Source organism: Trichoplusia ni, unplaced genomic scaffold (genome assembly GCF_003590095.1).
Source record: "Trichoplusia ni isolate ovarian cell line Hi5 unplaced genomic scaffold, tn1 tig00001826, whole genome shotgun sequence".
Classification (NCBI taxonomy): Eukaryota; Metazoa; Arthropoda; class Insecta; order Lepidoptera; family Noctuidae; genus Trichoplusia; species Trichoplusia ni.
In genome coordinates, this window is record NW_020800153.1 from 51,123 (window position 1) to 72,838 (window position 21,716).

The window sequence follows — 21,716 nt, forward strand, 5'->3', positions numbered from 1 at the left end:
ACAACGCCAAGACCAAGTGCGCGTCGTGTCGCGGGTTCGATCCACGCGTAGGAAAAGCATTTGTGTGATCAACGAATGCTTGTTCTGAGTCTGGGTATCATTGTGCATGTGATTTGTATATTTGTGAAACCACAGCAACACAAGGATTAAATTCCTTAATTGGGAGAGTCGTTTAAAAAAAAAAGAAATATTAAAGAGTTATTTTTCCATCTCGATATTAGAGCCAATTCTCGAAAGGCAACAAATTCCTACTACATCTGAACCAGGGCTTATTAATCCCGGGCAGTAGTCTACTCGAACCAGTACAATGAATCGATGACTCTCACCATACACGAGAAAGTTTATCGAAACAAATACGCAATCGATTCTTTCTCGATTTACATAAGACCGCGTTATTACGAACAATTGTGAGAAAACGTATGTTGTGAGAAAATATACGTTGCTTATGAACGAGGTGACAACGATTTTCACTTATTTCTATCGCAAATTTACACATGTGTAAGCTATAACTGCATAAGTGGATCAATCAGCTAAGCAACGGTCGGTGATCACGATGGGTGACCATCTTTGTCATAACGAGTCCCTCCGTGTTTCGGAAAGCACGTTGAATTGTGGGTCACTCCTGAATGATAGTAGAAGCTAGAAATTTTGACAACCAGTCTAACCAAGGGGTATCGTGTTGCCCAGGTAACTGGGTTGAGGAGGTCAGTCGCTCCTTGTATAACACTGGTACTTTGCTGAAACCGGTTAGACTGGAAGCCGATCAAAACATCGTTGTAGAAAAGGCTAGGCCAATGATGATGATGGTAATAAGTACGCTAATATATTTTAAAGACTTCAAAATTAAGGAGTTTCTCAATTCAGGTAATTTTGACCATGTTAAAAATACCCATTTTCATTTTAGTAGAAAAGAGAATTTTTAAATAATGTTATCGTCGAGTTGGTGATTAAGATAGTATTGTGCTGTCGTTAAGTTATTAAGATTTATTCATGAGATACATCCTCGTGATAAACGGATAGACGGTGCAGCAGTAATAGAGTTTAGACCTTTTCACCTCTATGGGTACGGAATATTATAAATAAAAAACACTTTTTTTAGTAGCCGCATTCGCTGCGTCTACATTCCACTTTAAGGTGACAAAGACAGCATGCCACTTCAAGGAGACATTCGACTAAGTTTCACGCAATAAGCAACAGTAGTGTTGCATGTTATTGCAATTATTTTTAGATTTCTCAAATGTCATTTTGTTATCAAGCGTTATAAATCAGCAGTAACTGTCCCTCTGTCAACTATAAATCATAATTAAATGTTTAATTGTTTATTAACTTTGTATCGTAAAAGCACTGTTGGGTTAATGGACATTCTCAGAAATATATAAATTAATTCATAAATCGTTGAGGCATTATCCTCGATTCGTCTGGGATACCATCATCTGAGGATAATTATGTTCGAAATTAAAATAAAGTTTAACAAAAATTTGCAACACTAGCCGTTACAGATGGAAAATGATATCACAGGTACTTAAAATCGATATAAAAACGTAACCTATGTGGTAATCCCGGTTTTAAATTATCTTTGTACCAAGTTTCGTCTAAATCCGTTCAGTGGTTTTTGCGTGAAAGAGGGACTTAGATAAAAACTTTCAAGTTTATGCTGCTTCTGATTAGGATCATGTCTGTCATTACCAAAGTCACATAACTCTCCAGTTGCAGTAAACAAATTTCTTACGATTAAAGGCCATAGAAGTATTAGACCACAGAAGATCAGGAAAATGAGCACCATAGGCATAGCAGCTTACCATAATTATTTGCAGTAGACCAATAATCCAATACCACAACCTCACGCCAGCTTTCAAACCAAAGGATGAAATCAGTCGATTACGATCTATCCAGAATATAGCTCATTGTATCAATAGAGGCATAAAACCTTTTTTGTTCTCACCTTACAATACGAGCCACCTGACCAAGCTACCCAAAATGATCAGACCAGCACACAATTATAAGCCTGATAGTAGCTGATTTTATAGCTCTGGTATGAGCACGCTTACCCCGCATTACTTAAATAACAAACGTATCGTGGTACTCAGTGAAGTCGTGAAGGAATCTTAGATGTTCAATACAAAAAGCCTTGTAACTTCCAGACATGTTACGAGATGGAGCGATACCTTCGCGACGAGCCGCGCAAGGGTCGCGACCAACAGGAAGAGGAGTGGGCTATCCCCAGCCCGGCCAGCCCGGGCAGCCAGCAGGACTCCTCCAACGAGCCGGACTTCAGCGTGCAGGCCATGAAGTGCGAACCGCAGAGCGACTCCGACGAGCCGCGTGGTAAGTACACCTCGAACTACTCAAAACAAACTCCAATTCTAACTAATGTCACTTTTTCGAAGAGCTCTCAATGGGATTCAATGGTACGTTCACTTTTTGCCTAAGGATTTGGAATCGAGTATTTTTTGGTGTTGAACGGTGTAAGGTGGAGAGTGTGATGTGTGTGTCGTGTGGTTCCAGAAGAGCCGCCGAGCCCTGCGCCGGCCCCGGCCCGCCGCGCGCACCAGCCGCGCCACGCGCCGCACGCCACCGACCCGCGCCGCCGCGTGCATCGCTGCGAGTTCCCCGCCTGCGACAAGGTCTACACCAAGAGCTCGCATCTCAAAGCTCATAAGAGAACCCACACCGGTGAGTATCCCCCACCCATCCTTTTCTAAGCCTCGCACTTCTAACACAAGCTTTCCTATAAAACATGCGAATGATTTTTTCTATGATTTTAGAATACAGTATTTATTCAGCTACATATCTGTATGAAATCGCAACCGGCAATCGTATACTTGTGACGTTTGATTCCGTCGCGCATAACGCACGTTTTGTAACTATTTGAGTGTCGAGTCAATGATACGAGTAACTGTTATGAGTTATGGAATCGGCGTGGCATCATGTATAGTCTTGTGGCATCGCAGTTTCGTACGGACGTGTGCACCTATTCATACTGTATTCTAGAAACGATTGGGATCTTAACACGGCTATGGTAAGTGTGACGAGTTAACAAAATTTTCAAAGCAGTTCAATCAGCGCGCTTAAGCTCCATTATATTTCTAAGCATAATCAAAATACTTTCCTAACAGTTGATTCCCATTTCAGAAATAAACAAAAAAGAATTATTCAAAAAACGCCGAACAAAGTCTTTGCCGCAATCTTTAATTGCCGCTCTCTCGAGCGCTAACGGCTCGGCTAAGTCGAAAGCCAATAGATCGGCTCCACGGCCCGTAGCTAGTCCGGCTCAGCCGAAAATGTATAACGCGGCTGCGCCAATGGCCTTTAACGTGGCTAAATCGGCGGCGTCTAACGACTTTCTGTTGGCCCAGCCGCTAATTGCCCAGTTGGTCCAGCAAAACCTGGCTGCCCTAGCGCAATCCAACATGGTGCGCCTGTCCGCGCCGATGGCTATTCGCGTGGCTAGTACTGATCCAAACGCTAATGGTGACGAAAACCCACTGCATTACGTTGTATTCCGCTTCAAAACCGACAGTTTTGTAAAAGAGTATTAAATTACCGACAAAATTGAAACAACTTATTATCCAACGTCAACGTTGTTCGTGTTAGCTAGGTAACTAACCATTGTGAACCATTGTCATCTAAGTTACTAATTTTAATATCAATAACTTTTAAGCTTTAATTAACAAGTAATTTGTTTGGCTTTTTTCATACCAAACAAGTAGTCAGCCGCCCACTATGAGCGATCGTTGATCAGTTCATTTTCATTCACACATTCCACTTGTTCGTTCATGCAATCGACATCCTAGAATCCGTTTTTAAGCTACGCGTAGGTGCTAAAACCGTCTGATAAAACCGCCGCCGCGCCGTCTAGTTTCCCTCCTACCGTTCGGCGGCTGGCTGCGCATTTGGTTTGAATACGGCCTAATGTTTGAAGACAGCCGAACCGGTCTAGACCCAAGACATGATAACAATCGCTGATCAACTCTGTCACTTGCCTGAGAGTCCACTCTATAACAATATGAACTAAAGAGGTCATATGTAATTTCAACGCGGTTTGCTTGTCTGAGGGGGTAGACGCAATCTTTTTAAAGGTCAGAGAGCCCGATGACCTTTCATATTAAAATGAATTTTGAATTCTTCAATACTATCATGTCTAGACTGAACGCTTTCACACCGCTTAATACTTTGCAAGCTCTACTTGACTTTAAAAAGGTCATTCGACTGAATCTAAAACGAAAAACCTAATTGTTTTAAACATTATAAGGTAAGGTTTATAAACCAATGAATTTTCCGTGTCAATTTAATTATTGTTTTAATGATAGGTGTCATTTAAAAGTCACTAAACATTAGGTAGTTTCGCGTATCAAATTGTACTGTTATATTTCATTAACGAGCGCTTTAACGCATAGCAATTGACACGTCAGCTTCAAATAGTACCTATGTGAAGTTGTTTTGCAATTTAAGGCAGCCACTGCCAATAACTACTGTTAATTTTGTTAATAATTTTGTATGCGAGCATTGCTATGAAGCGAAGCGATTAATTTCTAAAGAAATATTTGTACTTGTAAATAAAAACATTTGTTATCCGTAGACGTGCATGTTAGGTGATGTATTTTTGTATTATTCAAGGAGGCATGAAAGAGGTTTGTTTGTTTTTCACTTACATTTTATTAATTCGATATTGTTGTGAAGCATCCAATCTAATATAATTAACGCTTCCTAACAAAAACGGCTTTCAAAATATTTCATTTTCAAATGCTTGACGCTCTAAAATTACATATGTATGCCTTGAACAATACAACAATATATCTATTAGAATAATATAGCAATCATCACATAATCATTTATAAACTAAGCTTCATGCCATCTATGATATTCAAGGTAAACAATATTAAGTTAAGGTAGACTTGTGCTAACAACGCCATCTATCGAAACGTTCACGAAGCTTGCAGCTTACAATCTAGCTTGCCTAGTAACCAACTAGAGTACTAGGGGTTTCGGATAGATGGCGTTATTAAAACTACCCCTAGAGTGTAGAAGCACCCTCTAGTTGTAAGGTAACAAATCATATTCAACGAGACATCAAAACTGAATGGCAATGCCTGTAGTTTCATGCATAGTGTAATAGATGGCGTGATTACAAGTAATTAAAAACGAAAAATTGTAAAACGCAAAAAAAAATAAAGTTAATGATCTACTTGTTAGTAAGTACTAATGTGACTGTTATAATACAGGACATTTTGTTAAATTAGGATCGTATGTTAGGATAATGAGGTCGATTATGTACCAATGACTTCACTTAGGTATATGTCCAATTTCATATTGTCTTCATGTAGTTTAAAAAGAAAATACATTTGAAATGTATTCGTGTTTTTCAATATTTTTAATTTATTTTTTTAATTTGTTTTCTTCCCCCACAATTAAGTTGAGATATATTATAATAAGGCAGATAGAAACACTTTTTATTACTTCAAAATCGATTTAAAAATGATCAAGACATACTTTTCTATCATGCGCAATGCACTTTTGTCGTTTATTTATTAAGACTTTAGAAAACTTTCGTTTTAAAACTGAAGATAAATACAAAAATAAATTAGTGCATGCGAGGATCGAACCCGCAGCATGTTTCATAATAGATGATGGTAGTCAAGATAAAAATTAAATTCCATTAGCATTGAGTAAGAATGAAAGGATAGAAAGATAAATTTTCTTTAGAGATAGTGTTAGATGACCTATGCCTTTCGATCCCGTATTATCCTACCTTTGCAGAGACCTTATCAAATCACACAATCTTTGAAAAAGTATTCCCTCATATCACGTATAGGCCATTAGGGAGTAGAAAGAAACAAAATAGGTCAGTTATTTATTTTATTTTCTTTAATTTCGTTATTTAATTTGTCCTCATCATTGGTACCGATAGATAAATGCGGTTGCGAAGCTCAGTTGTGATTCAACGAAGCGAAACCAGCTGCAATGCATTCCGGAGATCAGATATATCTGCTCCATGAGTAAGTAACTACTGATGTAAAGGAAAAAGACAAAAATAATAATATGACGCTGCGAAGACAGCCTGTTGTACCTATCACCACCAGAAATGGCGAGCCACCACTACCACTTGCATACATCCCAAATTTTTTTGGGACACTAAGGCAAAATATGTTAGAGTGAGATAGTATCGTTTGGAATGCATTATTAACAAATAGTGGCAGGCTCTAAATACATTTCTATATGAAAGCTATCACACCTCAGGATATTGAAATATTGGCAAACTATAATCTAAATTCTTTCTGATATTCCTGAGGCTGACTGAGGCGTATGTGAATGACAAAATATGTGAGATGAACTATCAATACTATTAAAAATATACTGGAATCCCGCCTAAGCACACGTGGTGATGCTTCTACAAATTTAGTTTTTGAGAGAGCTTGCCTTTTTCAGCAGTGGATTTAACTGGTATTCAATAATTAGGGCAGGCATTGGTGACTATCTTTCCTGATATAACATAAGGTCAAAATTTCTTTGTAAAATTAATCGGTCCATTACTGGACGTAGACTTTCTGACGACTCTCTCTCATACTATTTGATCTTGTACATTCTACATTCAATTTGCTCTACCTTTAGATCATAGGTATATTCCATAATTTTACTCCACGTGTTTTTATACACTCGCTTTCTTGTTTGTTTGTGGTTCCGGTTGGATCTTTGTAACTCGGTTTTGAGGCACTTTGCGATAAGCTAGCAGGCTGAAATTTTCAAGGTAGCTTCGAACCCGATGACAAAGCAATTTACAACCAAAAAAATGGCTAGACCAATTTTGATAAAATTTGCATGGAGTGAAATTTGACAATGTGGGTTTTTAGATTAGATTTTTTTATTCTATTAATTTTCTCTTTGATTTAATTTCTTCTGGGCTCATGTCAATTTCCATTCAACATGGTTTTTCTTGGTTGATGCGTTTATTGAAGCTGCTCTTGCAACGTAAGGAGTTTATTTCTCATTGAGGCTGTTCTGTGCGGCTCATGGCTGCTTTTTAATTCCATGGGGTATCACGATAGGTAACTGATATTTTACGACAGTCGAGAATATTTTTCTGTTGTTGCTGTTGCTTTTGACTTTTATATCAAATCTTTGTCAGACCTTTAAGTTATTGCAATTCGACTAAAATAAATCCAAAAGGCACTTGTCCGGTGTTGCTTGTCTGCTCGTTTGGTCCTTAGTTCATAAAATAAAATCGTTACTCAGCTTAGGCACCTAGATTTACTCAAATAGTAATAAATGAGATATCTCCTGTGAAACGCCGATCTCTTCATTCTAGTTTTGACTGGCCGCGCTCATTCACTTAATTCTTACACAAATATCTCAAACAAGGTACCTTGTGGGCTCGTAGTAAGGAAATTTTTCACATTTTTTCTCCCTAGACCTTTAAGCAAAGCCGTTTTTCTGACCTCCTTGCTACTGGCCATATCACTCGACTGCTGGAGTAACCCAGGCACTCAATATTTAACCATCAATATAGTTTCCTTGTACCATTTTCGATCCTCGCTTGGTCTGATCTGATGTTTTCTCACGTCGCCCCTTTACGTTAGCCCTTATCAATAAAAAATTTACTCTACTTTCTTAAATTTTGTATCAACTTGACACGACTGTCTGGGGCCTGCCCATGTCCTCATCAATTTGGCCTCTAGTCTTAGTACTGTATGCGTTAAATTTTTGGTTCGGCCTTGTTTATCAGACAACGCATATAGGCTACAGTGCTGGTACACGCAACCTCGTAACTTAATTTCTGGTGAAAGTATTTTCGGGATTCATTAAAGTTTCTCACGGATTAATAACCGTTTTTTTTTAGCGTGACTCTAAGACCAGTTATTTTCGGATTTCGGCTACTAGGTTTTCTTTACTTGAACATTCGCGGTTACTGTCTTCCTTTCATTGCTATTTAACAACTTTGTCGCTCGGGTTTGCAGGCTATAACATCTTTATCGCTTGTAGCATTCGACTGATTAGGGGGTTTCCTTGCAAAATCTGCCTTTTTCAACTGTAAATAAAACTCTTATTACGATATTATAATAGATCCATCATCTGTCACTATTTTTTTCATTCAATTCACAATCAATGCACATTTTTCTCTGCTTGTTTACATAATTATTCACATCTATTTTCAGAACTCTGTTTTTGTGACATGATTTAATTCTTCCTCCTAATTATGTCTACAGGGGATTGCGAGTTCGTCTCTAATTTAATTCTGTAAGCATTTTCCTGATCGAACGTATTTTGTTTGTATCAAATGAAACATCCATGTGAATGCATTCTGTTACAGGAATATTTTTTCTCGCGAAACTCACATCTGCAGTAAGTCACAAAAGCTGGAAACCGTCTCGTACATCACAGACACATCTTGGGTGTCACCTATTCCTATTGCTGATAGATATTAGGAAAGGACTTTATTTTGGCTCTACCTAAATCTGCATAGATCTCTCAACCCAAAATAGATTGCAAACTCTAGCTAGTTTCGATTTTATTGATACTCAAACATACTTCTTGGACGATAAATAGGATTTTGAATATCATCATCATCCAGGCCATTTTTCAACTGTGTTGGGGTCGGTTTCCAGTCTAAACAGTTGCAACTAAGTACCAGTGCTTTACAAGGAGCGACTGCCTATCTGACCTCCTCAACCCAGTAACCTGGGCAAGACAATACAGTTGTATTAGTATTAGTCTTGTTCAAACTAATATTTGTACTCATACATGCTCTAGTACAAATCACTGCTACTTTTGGCTAGGTTGGTCTTCTATAATAACTTATCCAATTTATGAATGCCTTTTCTGCTCCAATGCACATCCAAGTATTTCTGGTCCATTTCCGTCTACTCTTCAATGTGGGCGCCCTCATCTAGACCTTGCATTCTGTCCATCATAATTATTTACCCGTCATGTTAAATATTTACTCAGTACCTGGCCTCATCCATAACCCACAGTCAGACAACACTCTCATACATACATAACCATGCATGCTGAGTTAAGCAAGGAATCGTAAGTATGTACGGATTTCTATTGTATTACACTGTCCATTTAATGGGTTGGCATATCCAACGACTGCTAAATAAATAAAGGTATAATTATAATCCATATGATCCTATATCAATAGTTCTCCCTTTAGCAGGAAGCTAAAGTGTACCGAATAGTCTTTTTTGAATATGTGTTTAGAATGAGCTCATCTGACTATCTCTGAACATTGTGACAGTTTATGATGAAAAGAGTAACAGTAGTCAAAACATTACCAAAAAGTCTTGCCTTCCATAGTGGACAGAAACGTTCTTGATGAGCAAAGGCCTGCATATCTCTAGTAATTGGTAATCTCTCTCTTTCTCTCTCATTCAATTCATTGGACAGTTTTAAATGTGTGGTACTGTCACATCTTTTAAGGTGCGTACAACATCCTGTCAGTCTAAATCAATTTCATCTTGACGTAGTATTATTGGCCGTCATTTAGCTACTACTAGTACAAGGTTTGTTCAGTTATTCTTCGGTGATTCTAAATTCTTGTATTTATTATCTTGTATATACATTTTGACTAGAGGAACTCGTGGCTAGGTTATAACTGCACTAGTTGATCGATCACAGGTTAAGCTAGGCTTGACAGGTTCGGTCCGTAAATAGGTGACCATCTTTCGGAAGGCACGTTAGATTGTGGGTCCCAGCTGTTATTAATACATCTTTGATAGTCGTCAAAAATCACATTTCTCGAAGGATATTGATAGGTCTTCCGAGGTTTACAGTTCAGGTTAAGTTAGGTTAGTCTTCAAATCAATTACAAACTCAAATTCACTTCAATTCGGCCTATCAAGGGCTGCTGTCGGTCTCAAGTTGCTGGATATAGGCCTTCTCCAAGTAGCGCCACAACACCTGGTCCTCTGACTAATGTAAACTCATATTTGCTCGATTAGAATGCTGTATTCTGAGTGTTAGTTCAGGTTCTAATATGAATCCTTATCATTTTGGGTCAAAGGCAAATTCGGACAGAACAATGTCAGGTTTGAATCCACACCAATCTCGTCTCTGCTAGGTTTTCAGTACTTTTTTTGAAACGCCTTCCTCACTAATAAATTCATTCCTTGTGTCACGGGGCTTTCACTATCAAGTCACATGCACAAAGACACCCAGTACCTTCTCTCGTTTCGCTTCAATACCGGGCCTTCGCCTTTCACAAAAATCAGTCAGTTATCTTATTCCGTCCTAAGAATTATCTTCATATATGCCTGCATTTAAGCCTCAATATTTTTCTATACTAAGTATCCCTCATTGAATCTGGGTGTTTCCAGCAAACTATACAATTTCCTCTCTCCAACCTGCTCTCGGTCGTCCCTGACCATGGAGTGAGTTGAGGAGTGCGACTAATGCCAGCCATCATTTAGTAACAGATTGAATGTATCGCACCGTCTTTATGTCATTCTAGATGTCCCGTTCAACTCCAGTCGTATCGTTTTGCCATTGATTGTATCTTAAAATAAATTTATCGATCGTTTCTAACATTCGAACACTTCTCTGCTCCATCATGTATCAATAGTCAAGTTCTTCTTATTACCTTCTCTGCTTTCTGATGCTGTAAGCTTCATCTTCAGCTATAGCCCGCGGCTCCGCTCGCTACAAATCGAAAATGATCCCATGAGAACATAACATCGGGATAAAAACCATACCATATGGTCACCCTAGGTTATAAACCTGTGACTCAATTTTGTCTAAATCCGTTCAGTGGTTTATGCGTGTAAGAGGAACAAATATCCATGCATACTAAAAACGTCGTTTAAGTATTAGTAAGATAACCGTTCATCTCTGTAGCAAACAGATTTTCCTCACTAGCTAGTTCTGCTGTTGGTTTCGACTTAAGTCTTCTTGACATAGCTTTAGTCATCTCACTGCTGATTATAGGCCTGAATCTATTCTACTCATACTTCATACTTGTCATTTCCTCCATAAATAAGTAGCTACATAAGCTTTCACACAGTAATTAACGCACGAATACACAAAACATAAGTACGCATTGATATTATAACTATGGGGTGGTGATAGGTAAACAAGGAAATTAACAAGAGAGTTAAAATCATCTGAAACTGGCATCTTGGTCAAAAATGAATCTAATTACTAAAGCTACAAAAGCTACTTCAGTCATGCCAAGAATCATTTCTACGAGTATTCATGATGATAGTAATCACCATACACTACTAACGAGAATATTTTTTGTCATCACTTTGATATATTTTAACGAGCTATCATCATAAGTACTTGTAGATCTGCTTAGTCTAATGCTGCATCCACGCATTTGGGTACTGCTGTGGTATACAATAAAGCTGCAAGATGCATAGCCAGAAATTATAAAACTATATTCGCTAATATCACTCATCATGCCTCAGCAGCAATATGGCCGCCTGCTTTCTAACTATTGCTGACAAAGCATTGAGGACCAAACCGGCCTGTTGATGTAGTAGTTATTGGCCCTGACTGCGATACCGGAGGTCGTAGGTTCGATTCCCTGGACTAATATTTCTGATGAGCACGATCATTTGTTTTCTATCTAGATGTAATTAATCTTTAATATGTATGTATTTAGAAATTTATAAGTATATCAGTCTAGTACTCATAATACAACCTTCGCTTAGTTTGGGACTAGATGGCGTTGTGTGAAGGTTGTGGAATATTATATCTGTCAAAAGGGAAGGTTAAAAGCCGCTGTCAAAATGACGTTATACGAGCGATGGCGACTGAGTTTTCGCGTTTTATAGAAACAATTGCATCCTGGCCGCTAAACTGTCACATAAGCAGATCAAGATGGCGACGAACCATTGACTCTACAAGAAATTCAATATCAATCATAAAATCAGATATTGGAATCTTGTAATAACCAAGCTGACTTGGGTTGTGATATACTACTAGAGTGACAGACAATTTACCACCCGGATATAAACGAATACCTTATCCGGCCGATTTTGTAGTTTCTGGTCGGTTTGTTGAGCAAAAACATCCGTTGTGCTCTAAGAGCCTATAAGTGGATTCAGATTACGAGTTTGCTTGAGAAGCGTGCCTGAATATTTGTGGGGAAGCACCAGTTGCAAATCTTGCAACTACAATAAAAAATCCACAATATATCTCACAACTTACAACGCCATCTAGTCTCAAACTAAGCAAAGCTTTTACTAGCGCTAGACAACTGATAAACATACTTAATTGTTTCTTAACACTTAATATAGATAAATTACAACCAGAGACAGAACGATTGATTGTGCCTATCATAATATAATTTGTCCTGGTGTTTAACGGTGGGAATCGCAACCACGACCTCCGGTATAGCAGTAAGGGCCACTAGCAACTATACTGGGCATTGTTTACACTCACGATGGTTTCAAGGGGTTCCAAGGTATTCGTCGTGTGCCAAGCAACATATGAATGCACATTTACACATATTATATTATGCAGTATATAACTAAGCAGTGCCCAAAGGTGATGTCGACTAGATGTGAATGTAACTAACAACAAACCTACAACCGACTTCAAATAGAAACCACTGAGCCAAACTTGACAAATATGGTAGAAAACGACGGATTTAATGTTGAATAAAAAAAACATCAAATCACGAAATAGTTAAGATATATTATAAAAGAAACAGACTAGGTTATTGAGAACTGCCTAATTTCTGAAGTCGGTTGTTGAAACTCCGTTGTGCTATTCTACACTCGGTGGCTGTCTATAAGTTTAATCTAAACGCAGCCTACGTATCTGTGAATTCTAAAGCACACACAAAGCTTGCATTAATACCGTGATGTCGGACTAACAACAAAGCATCACGATTCAAAAAAATAAATAATAATAACAATTGACAACTTTCACACAACGCCATCTGTTATTCTCAGTCTCAAACTAAGCACAACTTGTTTAATGAGTACATACTAGACAACTGATAAACATACTTATACATTTCTAAACACATACATAATTTAGATAAATCACACCTAGACACAGAAAAAAATATCGTGCTCATCACAAAAACATTTGTCCTGGGTGGGAATCGAACCTACGACCTCCGGTGTAGCAGTCAGGATCACTAACCACTAGACCAGCAGGTCATAATGAAAGCTTGTAACGTTATGGGCCGGACACAAATATATCTATATATACATAAGGGTCCCCTCTTTGTGAAGGTCGAGAAAGTCAAAAAATTATAAAAGCCCTTTTAAAGCGAGCGCTCATTTAAAACAGAACAGAATAGAAAATCAAAACGTCGCATAGACAAAACCAGTCTTTGTCTATGAGATGTTGTATGTATTACTGTATTTTATAAAAAAAAGGCTCAGCCAAGACTCTCTGGTATCAAATGAGCGCTCGCCTTTAACTAAGTTTATATGTGAAAACGCTACGTATAAAAATTGTATAGCAAAATAATTATATTTAAGTGTAAGCTTTGTAACTACTCAAATCTACCATATATGAAATCCCCAAGATGATCAAATATTGTTTGATCATCTTGGCTACTAAGCATTAAGCGGAATAAGATAATGTGTATTAAGTACGTTTAATTAAATCTAAAATGGTGTTGCGTAATTGCGTACCGAATTTCGGAAGTCTGCGATTTGAATTATATAATATTTTCTCTGCAATTGCAATGTGTAATAGTCCTAGATCTATTTTAAAATTATGAAGTTGATTAACGTGTATATTTCATTGGTTCCAGGTGAGAAACCGTACAAGTGTTCTTGGGAGGGGTGCGAGTGGCGCTTCGCTCGCTCGGACGAGCTGACGCGGCACTATCGCAAGCACACCGGCGCCAAGCCGTTCCGCTGCCGCCACTGCGAGCGCTGCTTCTCGCGCTCCGACCACCTCGCGCTGCACGCCAAGCGCCACGCGTAAACCCACCCCCACCGCCACCATCTCTCACCTTACGTTCTATAAGTGAATTCCCCTAATTTAAATTGATTGTGATGTTCGCTGCTCCTCAGAGCGTCAAGCCAAAGAATGCCGCTACACCGTAGCCGAGTCAACAATCATTCATTTAATGCTTTAAAGTTTTTTATTTAAGTTTAACGTTTTTGTTCAGTAAAATCTATATGATACTTTAGTAATAATTTAAGTTTAGATCCATAGCCTGCAACAGTGTCATCTTCCTAGGGCTTTGGCTGTTTGTTCTCTACGGAGCAAATAACAAATGTCTGTAATGCCCGAGCGTCTCACGATCTGTCGCGGTCACCGTTCGACTCTAATGTTTACCACCTCGTCACCGGGTTTCAGCTCGGTCGTCATCTGATCGTGAGAGGCCGCGTTATAAAAGTTTCATCCCAGTTTAGTTATTTTTCAATCAAAAAGTTGCGTGTCGGATCTCGGTCCTCGCGTAAGCCAGTCCATGATCCCGGTCTCTAACTCAAGTTATCCCGTGAAGTTAAGATAAACCATATTAAGTTTAACCTTCGTTTAATTAACTGAGAGATCGATTTATAGCCGTTTTGTATTATGTAATTATGTGAGCTTTGTATATTTTGGCGCTGTCGCGTAGCGATGGCGCGAGTGTGCCATGAGCGCGGGCTCGCCTGGGCGGCCCCGCGCATGCATTTCTGTCGCGGTCATATTTATTGGGTAGTTCGGCTAATCATCCCACCGACGCCGAGCACGACCTTTATTATTTTAGGCTTAGTGCGTCGCGTTACCTGATGTTATGTCGATGCCGCGCATCAGTCGACGGCTCAGCTCGGCGGCTATGACCCGCGCTCGCCTCTCGGCCGGCAATGTATACACACCAGAGCGACACAACCGCTCGACTGGTGCGCGGCCTCGACGCAGATTCGTATTTTTATTTTGTATATTGTTTATAAACGTATTTTATTCAGTAATTTAAGCTTTCTCTTACTTTTTCATTCCGATATTGTGCGGTTAACTGGCCTTTATTTCGTTAGTTGTAAGATTTATTATCGTCTGCACTATATTATTTGTAATGCCGTTACACACATAGCGTACAAATTATTTTTAGCCTACAGGGAGGGTAACATCTATAGTACATATTTTGTTTTGTATTTTTGTAATGTGTGAACGCTAAGTGTGTATGGGCCTAAGGTTGTTGGTGGGCGAGGGACGCGCGCGGCTGCGAGCTCGCTTGATCTCAAACAAGAGCACTTGTCACCAGCGTCGCTAGCCCAAGCACAATCGCGATTTCCTGACATTCAGAATTCATGTCCGTTTGTGCCGTTTTAGTTGCGTAAGGCCTAACTTCGTGACGTTTAGATATCATAGCACCCTTCTGCAACACAACTGACTTTGCAGTCACGTCCGCAAGTTGTGGCAGTTACGTAACTATCGAATGTCAAGCGACCCCGCTGTCTGTCCATCAGACGCGGCGTCGTGAGTGCAGTGAGTGTTTAGTGCGACGTACCTCCCGGGGCCAATTATTTAGTCTTCCCATTTGATAAGTTTCTATTGAACTAGTTTTGTAATTTCTTTACAGCTGTGACTTTACGCGCACCCGTCGCCATTTTGAACAGACTTTGGAACGACTGATTTTTTAATGAATTTACGATTATAGTTGGATTGTCTGAAATTTAGTTTTTTTTAAAAAGAACTGACTTTGTTGTTACGAACAAACATTTCGAGCGTGTGATAATTATATATGTATATCGGTGCGTGTGACGTCACAGCCTCTCACCCCCTACACAATATGTAGCACTTATATAAAATTTCTATTGTTTTTTTATCTCTTTGAATTATTTAACCAAGAAGTTTACTAAAAGTATATTTATAAACTTTTTATTCATGTTATTTAAAGTTACACATAGTTTAAGTAGATAGTTAATTTAACGCGTTTTTAGCGTTTTTTTTGAAGAATAATTTATTAGTTTCTAAGTAATCTCAGTTTTTTTATACTTTTTCATTTTGTTATCATTTACGCATTGTCGTCGGCTGTCAAAATGGTTATAATTATGCATATTTCGTGTTTTGTTTTGACAGTAGACAACAACCGAATTACGTGGCCAATAGCGATTCACGGTAATGACTAGAAAACAAACATATTTCTGTAATTGATGATATGAATATTTTTTTTATAAATCAATAAAGTGTCGTTCACTATAACCCATTTTTATCATACTCTACAGACTCTGTTAAGATTTAGCAAATTTGAAAGAATACCTTATAATAAATTCCCACATCTGATTCGAAATTGAACACCAATATTATGATGCTAAATATTCACCAATTCGCTCATCGATAGTTTTGGTAATGAAAAACACACCCTAACCAAGTTCCATGCAACCGAAACACACCTAATATCAGATCATCGATGTCTGCCAACACCTCAGAATTCCCAACAATCTCGAGTTCCGACTTCGACCTATGACGAAATCAAAGCAAAACCTCTTTTAAAGGAAAATAAAGCAAGAAGGTACCAGCTCAGCTAGTTGACAAAGTTTATTAAAACATTAAATTAATTATTAGGGTTGTACGGTCGCTCGCAAAGCACTCCAGTAAAAAAGCAACCAGAGTTTTAAACATCAACAGAAATAACTTGCATCATTATTCATTAACACGCTTTTTCTTCTTGTGGTCAAATATGAAAAATCCTGACAGATCGAAGTGGGTAAAAATCATGTCTAAAAGAGTCGGTTACGAACAAACAAACAGGGGAAGGTAATCATAGGGACTTAGTATAACAACCTCCTTGAATAGGTATCGCAGTTATTGCGTGAAAACTACATGCCTAGGGGTATCAAAAACTTGTGGCTGAAACGAAGCGACAATTCAGCTGCGAGAGACGCTCAGAACTTCATTTGAGTATCCAAAAAACCACTAAGTCTTAAAGAGGAATTCAAAAACGTCACTTCACTTGGTAACTATCTCCAATGAATGTTTGTATCTAGCGTCCAGCTTCAGTGTGATACTTGGAAACCACTAACAACTATGAATTAAGACGAGAGAGATATGAGTGTCAAGACCCGGTACCGTTCAAGTATTATTCTTTCTAAGGACATACGTTAGTGAGGGAAATGGATTTGATTTAGATAAACTTGGTCTCAGAGAGTATTGTGTTGAGAGGGGTGGACGATAACAGTGGTCTTTCCCCTCCTCAAGTGAAGCTTGTTCCTGTAGCTAGGAGAGAATCGGATTTGATTTGGTCAAACCAAAAAAACTCCACTTCCCAAGAAAGTGTTTCCAAATTGATATTTAGTTGAAATTAATTTATCTATCAAACGGTTGGTATTACGAAATTGCTATTGAGAACACGTAATGACACCGCACGGGCGAATACAGGGGGTTTTGTATGTTTGACGATACAGGGTGGTGCCGGATGCTCTCGGCTGCATCGCGGCTCGTGGCTGGTCCTGTATAAGCCCAGTTAGCGACCATCTCGCTCTAGTGTACACGACATACGTAACACACTCTAGCCCTACGAATTTAGCTTATAATCATAAATCATACATAAAAAAAAATATTGCATTTCTTTTACTAGATCGATGTATTGTAACAAAAGTGAAATTATAAATGTAAGAACAGAAAAAAAATGAAAAAAAAAATAATGTGATTCATATGTTTATTCGATGTATTCAAATGGGTATAATATAATAGTAAATGTTTCATTATATATGGTATGAACCGCTTTATATGGTCTGTGTGTAGTGATATACGCACCGCGGTAGAAGTAGACAAGTCTAACATGTTCCCCGCTGACATAGCACCACACCGTAGCGACCACCACGGCTTGTCTGTGGCGCCAACACACGCCCTACTCTTACTAAAATAACAGCGAAACAGCGGGTGGCTATCGATAGAAATAAAATCCGAAAATATGTCGTAATTATATTAGAGAAACGTGTTATGTAAACAAATTTTACAATTATCGTATATACCTACTAACATATTATAATAAAAATAGTGAATTTCATGATGCGGCTGTGTTGCAATCAATCCTTATGCCAATGAACTTTGGAATCCAACAAATCGGGAACCCGTATCAAGTAAATAGTGTTTAAGAGGAAATTATTGTCATTTGAGACAATTCACATGCTAGGGCACCTCACTACGCAGCGCGGCGGTAATTTACAACAAAAATATATTAATATAAAGAAGAGTCCAAAAATCAAAAAGTATCAAAACGGATAATATACGGTTCAAAAATTGCATGTGCACACTAAAATACTTCTTAAATATTCAGAAAAGTCAAAATTTTACCTAAATGGGCCTAAATCATCATTACTATAATAAAAACAATGGCAAATAGTCACAACATTTATTGCACACAAAGCACACAGATAGTAAAGAAAAAAATATCGCAAGAGATCCTTAAAACAACTAAATTATAAATAAAAACGCCCAATCTTAGGATGTAGAGACTAAAATACGAAACACATGAAACACTATGAAGGAAATATCGTCGAAATTATATTCTCAAAAAGGCTTCAACAGCAATAAAATCTACATGAAAACTGGAGCATGCAAGATCTTTTTAACATTGGATATGCCATCAATATATTCAAACAATATTTCCCTATCATAGATTCAGACATTTCCACATTTAACATACAAAAAAAAAACGTCACGGATTGTATCTAATTCGAGATTTTAAGATACAAAAGGAAATAGGATAGTTTTGGTCTAGAGTAGACAATGTCCGTCAATCAATTTGATCATTACAAAGGATGTGAAACAAACCTCACGCTCGGGCCGCCACTAACACTATTTTGGCACCAAAACTTAAGTCACTGTCACGAATTAGCGTCCACTGTCATTTTCCGTAAACAAGTCCCGTTGTTATCCCGTCACAAACCACTTAATATTCACATAAATCAGCGCGCAGCGGCGCGCCGCCCGCCGACAGCTCGGAGCTCGATTGATTACCGGTCTAACCTTAGGCTAAAAAAACACTCTGCGCAGGTGACCTGCATTCGTAACCGCACAACGAACACAACAAAAAATTAGCTCAGCGCTCATATTTGAGCGAAATAACATATTCTGAGGCTAGGGACGTTTAAAAAGACATTAGAACATCGTTTGTTTACGTCGCCTGTAAAAACTGAAAGGACTGCACCGGCGGCGGCTGTAAATCAATACATTCACCTAGTTTGCAAGCAATAGCTCATGTGCAAGGAGCTGACAGCGCCGCGCGGCGGGACGCGGAACTAACGGCGGCACTAACTTTGAATGTCGGCTCCCATCTGTTGCGCCGTCCTGACGCAATATAGATAGCACTCGAAGCGAGAGTTATTGCCTCCATTTCGCTCCGTTCGCGCGCTTTTCACAATGACGCGCGGTCTTATGTTAGCGCCAACAGAATATTTGATGAGGTGCCGAGCTTTCTTAATACTTTCGTATATTAATATAGATAATTTGTGTAATTTTAAGTATACTGCATTAGTACATTCCATTGGGTTCCCGATTCGCGTGGACGTTTTCAATATCATTATTGTAGGGTCGATTTTCCGCTTGTAACCGGCTGTTGGATAAATATTTAGCACAGTTTTTTATGGAACCGTGATATTTAGGTTTATAATTTTTGATAAAATATATTTTTTACTTATCGTATACATGTACCTTTTATAAGCACTATTTCTACGCTTTTTTTACACGAATTTTATTTCTAAAAGCTTCTTCAACCTTTAAATGAGACCTCATATATTATTAGATGAATTGTTAGGCTCTTCATAAACGACGCAACGCAAGTCTTTATAGTCGACGATTGATTCTCCATCGTTTGCTTATGTACGAAGCTCTCAGAGTTAATATGGCGGCAATCGCTTGGAGATTCAATCTTCGGAGTGTAATTTGGCGTTGCGTCGTATATGAAAAGCCTTAGACTTTTAAACAATATTATCTTACTCTATAAATAAGTAATGAATATTAAGTATCTATAACATCAAAAAGGTTGTTTGTATTTCTAATTAATTAACTGACTAGGTAAGTTATCTGAGGTTGTATTTGAGAATAAAATTCAAAATTAGTCATAGTTCGAACAACGAGTTACCACGATGCACTGTCGGTTTCGAAAAAGCGTTTAGAAATATGAATATAGTTAATTATTTTCGACAGACTTACTCCTTACTGTATAAGATTGAACAGGTAATTAGATCAAATAATGCAAGTTGAGGTATCAACAGTCGGTTACTAGCTACACTTAACGTATGAATATATGTATGGACTTTTCCACGGAGGGGTCGTCTCGATGACGTCCGTAATTACGTCATCAATTTGCCAAATATCGTCACCGTTCTAGGGACTTATCGCCACGTGTGAGTCAAAGACACGTCGTGTTGCTTCCAACTGCAACAGTTTTATTCGATGGCGCTAGGTTTCTGGATGTCGTGACCCGAGTCTGAAAAGCCGCGCCGTTTTTCTGACTATCCAGATATTAGATAAGCCAAATTGTTTAGGGCTCAAAACTAAATGAATTCTTTAATGAAATTATACATGAATACGCGGTTAACTTAGCTCTTGAATTGGCTTTAAAAGTGATTTGGAAATCTTTGGTTGTATTAAAATGAGATTAAATTTTATGGTCGTTCAGTTAGTTCGGCTAACTGTAACCGCATTTGTTATCCGCGTGACAATTTTATATTCTAGTAAAGTTAAGTATTTAGTATTAAAAATTAGTAAAAATTGTATTTGATTTGCATTTTTGGACGCAGTTTTTTGAAAATTGTATTTGTTATTGTCGCTTGGATAAAATTGTTATTGTAATTCGAAACGTGACGTGTTTTTAGGGTTGTGCAGCGCGTTATTTTTAGTTCTTTAGTAAGTTAAGCTTATGTTAATACATTTGACATGCCTGGAACTTTATTATTATTTATATCATTGAAGTTATTCAATATGAAATCGTTTGTCGCGGTGATACGATTGTCTTTTTTTCTCGACTTCGTTTTGAATAATTTGTCTTGTTCACAAGTTTAGGTGTACTGTAGAGCTCTCGCAGCCCTTACGAATACGTCACGCGTTCACGAAAAATTGAAGAAGAGAACTATGAATTAATTGTAATTGAAAATCTTTTCGTTTGTGAACAACTATGAGTCTGGATGGTCGTAAATGTTTTTGTGTTGTTATGAAACGTTTTGAAAAAGGCGAAGCTTTGATAATACACATTTTCTTATAGTAGGTAGTAATATGTGTCGGCGTTTATATTTCCATGAGCCGTGTTGTATATAAACATTTAAAAATAGTTACTAATCATAAATATTTACAAAAATAAACTGCGAAATGTAATAATAATGGTAATCGATACTGATTACTATTATTACGTGTTCGTTTTCTTTCTGATGTATGTATGTAGGTCTCTTCGGAGACGGACAACGTAGCATACACATTTTATAATATTAAATTTTTCTTATATGTGGAAAGTGTGGTGTTTTCTTTTCCTACGTACTCACTGTCCGACGTCTAACGTAGTTCCTCCTAAAGTTGATCCTGTCACATCCTTTGGATCACAAATCACTTGATTAATTACACAATTAACACAGTTTTACACACAACGCGAATTGTTCACGAGCGAGAGGTACGTCCGCTCGGTAAGGCTTTCGCCGCTTTAATGAGCGTCATCCAAAACTAAGGAGGCTATTTTTAGAACTTTACCAACGGTCTATCGATCAGGTACTTGCACTTAATATTGCACACACAAGTCTTACCTGTTGATGTTCAATGTTTTAACTAGAATGGGTATTCGAATAGTGTATTTCTATTCTCTACTTGGTCTAATAAATGTCATTCGTGTTTTA

The 21,716-nt window shown here is 38.1% G+C and overlaps 1 protein-coding gene across 1 annotated transcript; it reads left to right on the top strand.

Annotated features, from left to right (window-relative positions):
* The first annotated feature begins 798 nt into the window (after positions 1-798).
* On the top strand, positions 799-21,341 carry LOC113507363 (Krueppel-like factor 6). The gene is made up of 3 exons (XM_026890224.1): positions 799-2,325; positions 2,506-2,673; positions 13,712-21,341. Exons 1-3 carry the CDS (start codon positions 2,154-2,156, stop codon positions 13,885-13,887), a joined length of 516 nt encoding a protein of 171 aa, XP_026746025.1. The 5' UTR covers positions 799-2,153; the 3' UTR covers positions 13,888-21,341.
* The last annotated feature ends 375 nt before the right edge of the window (positions 21,342-21,716 follow it).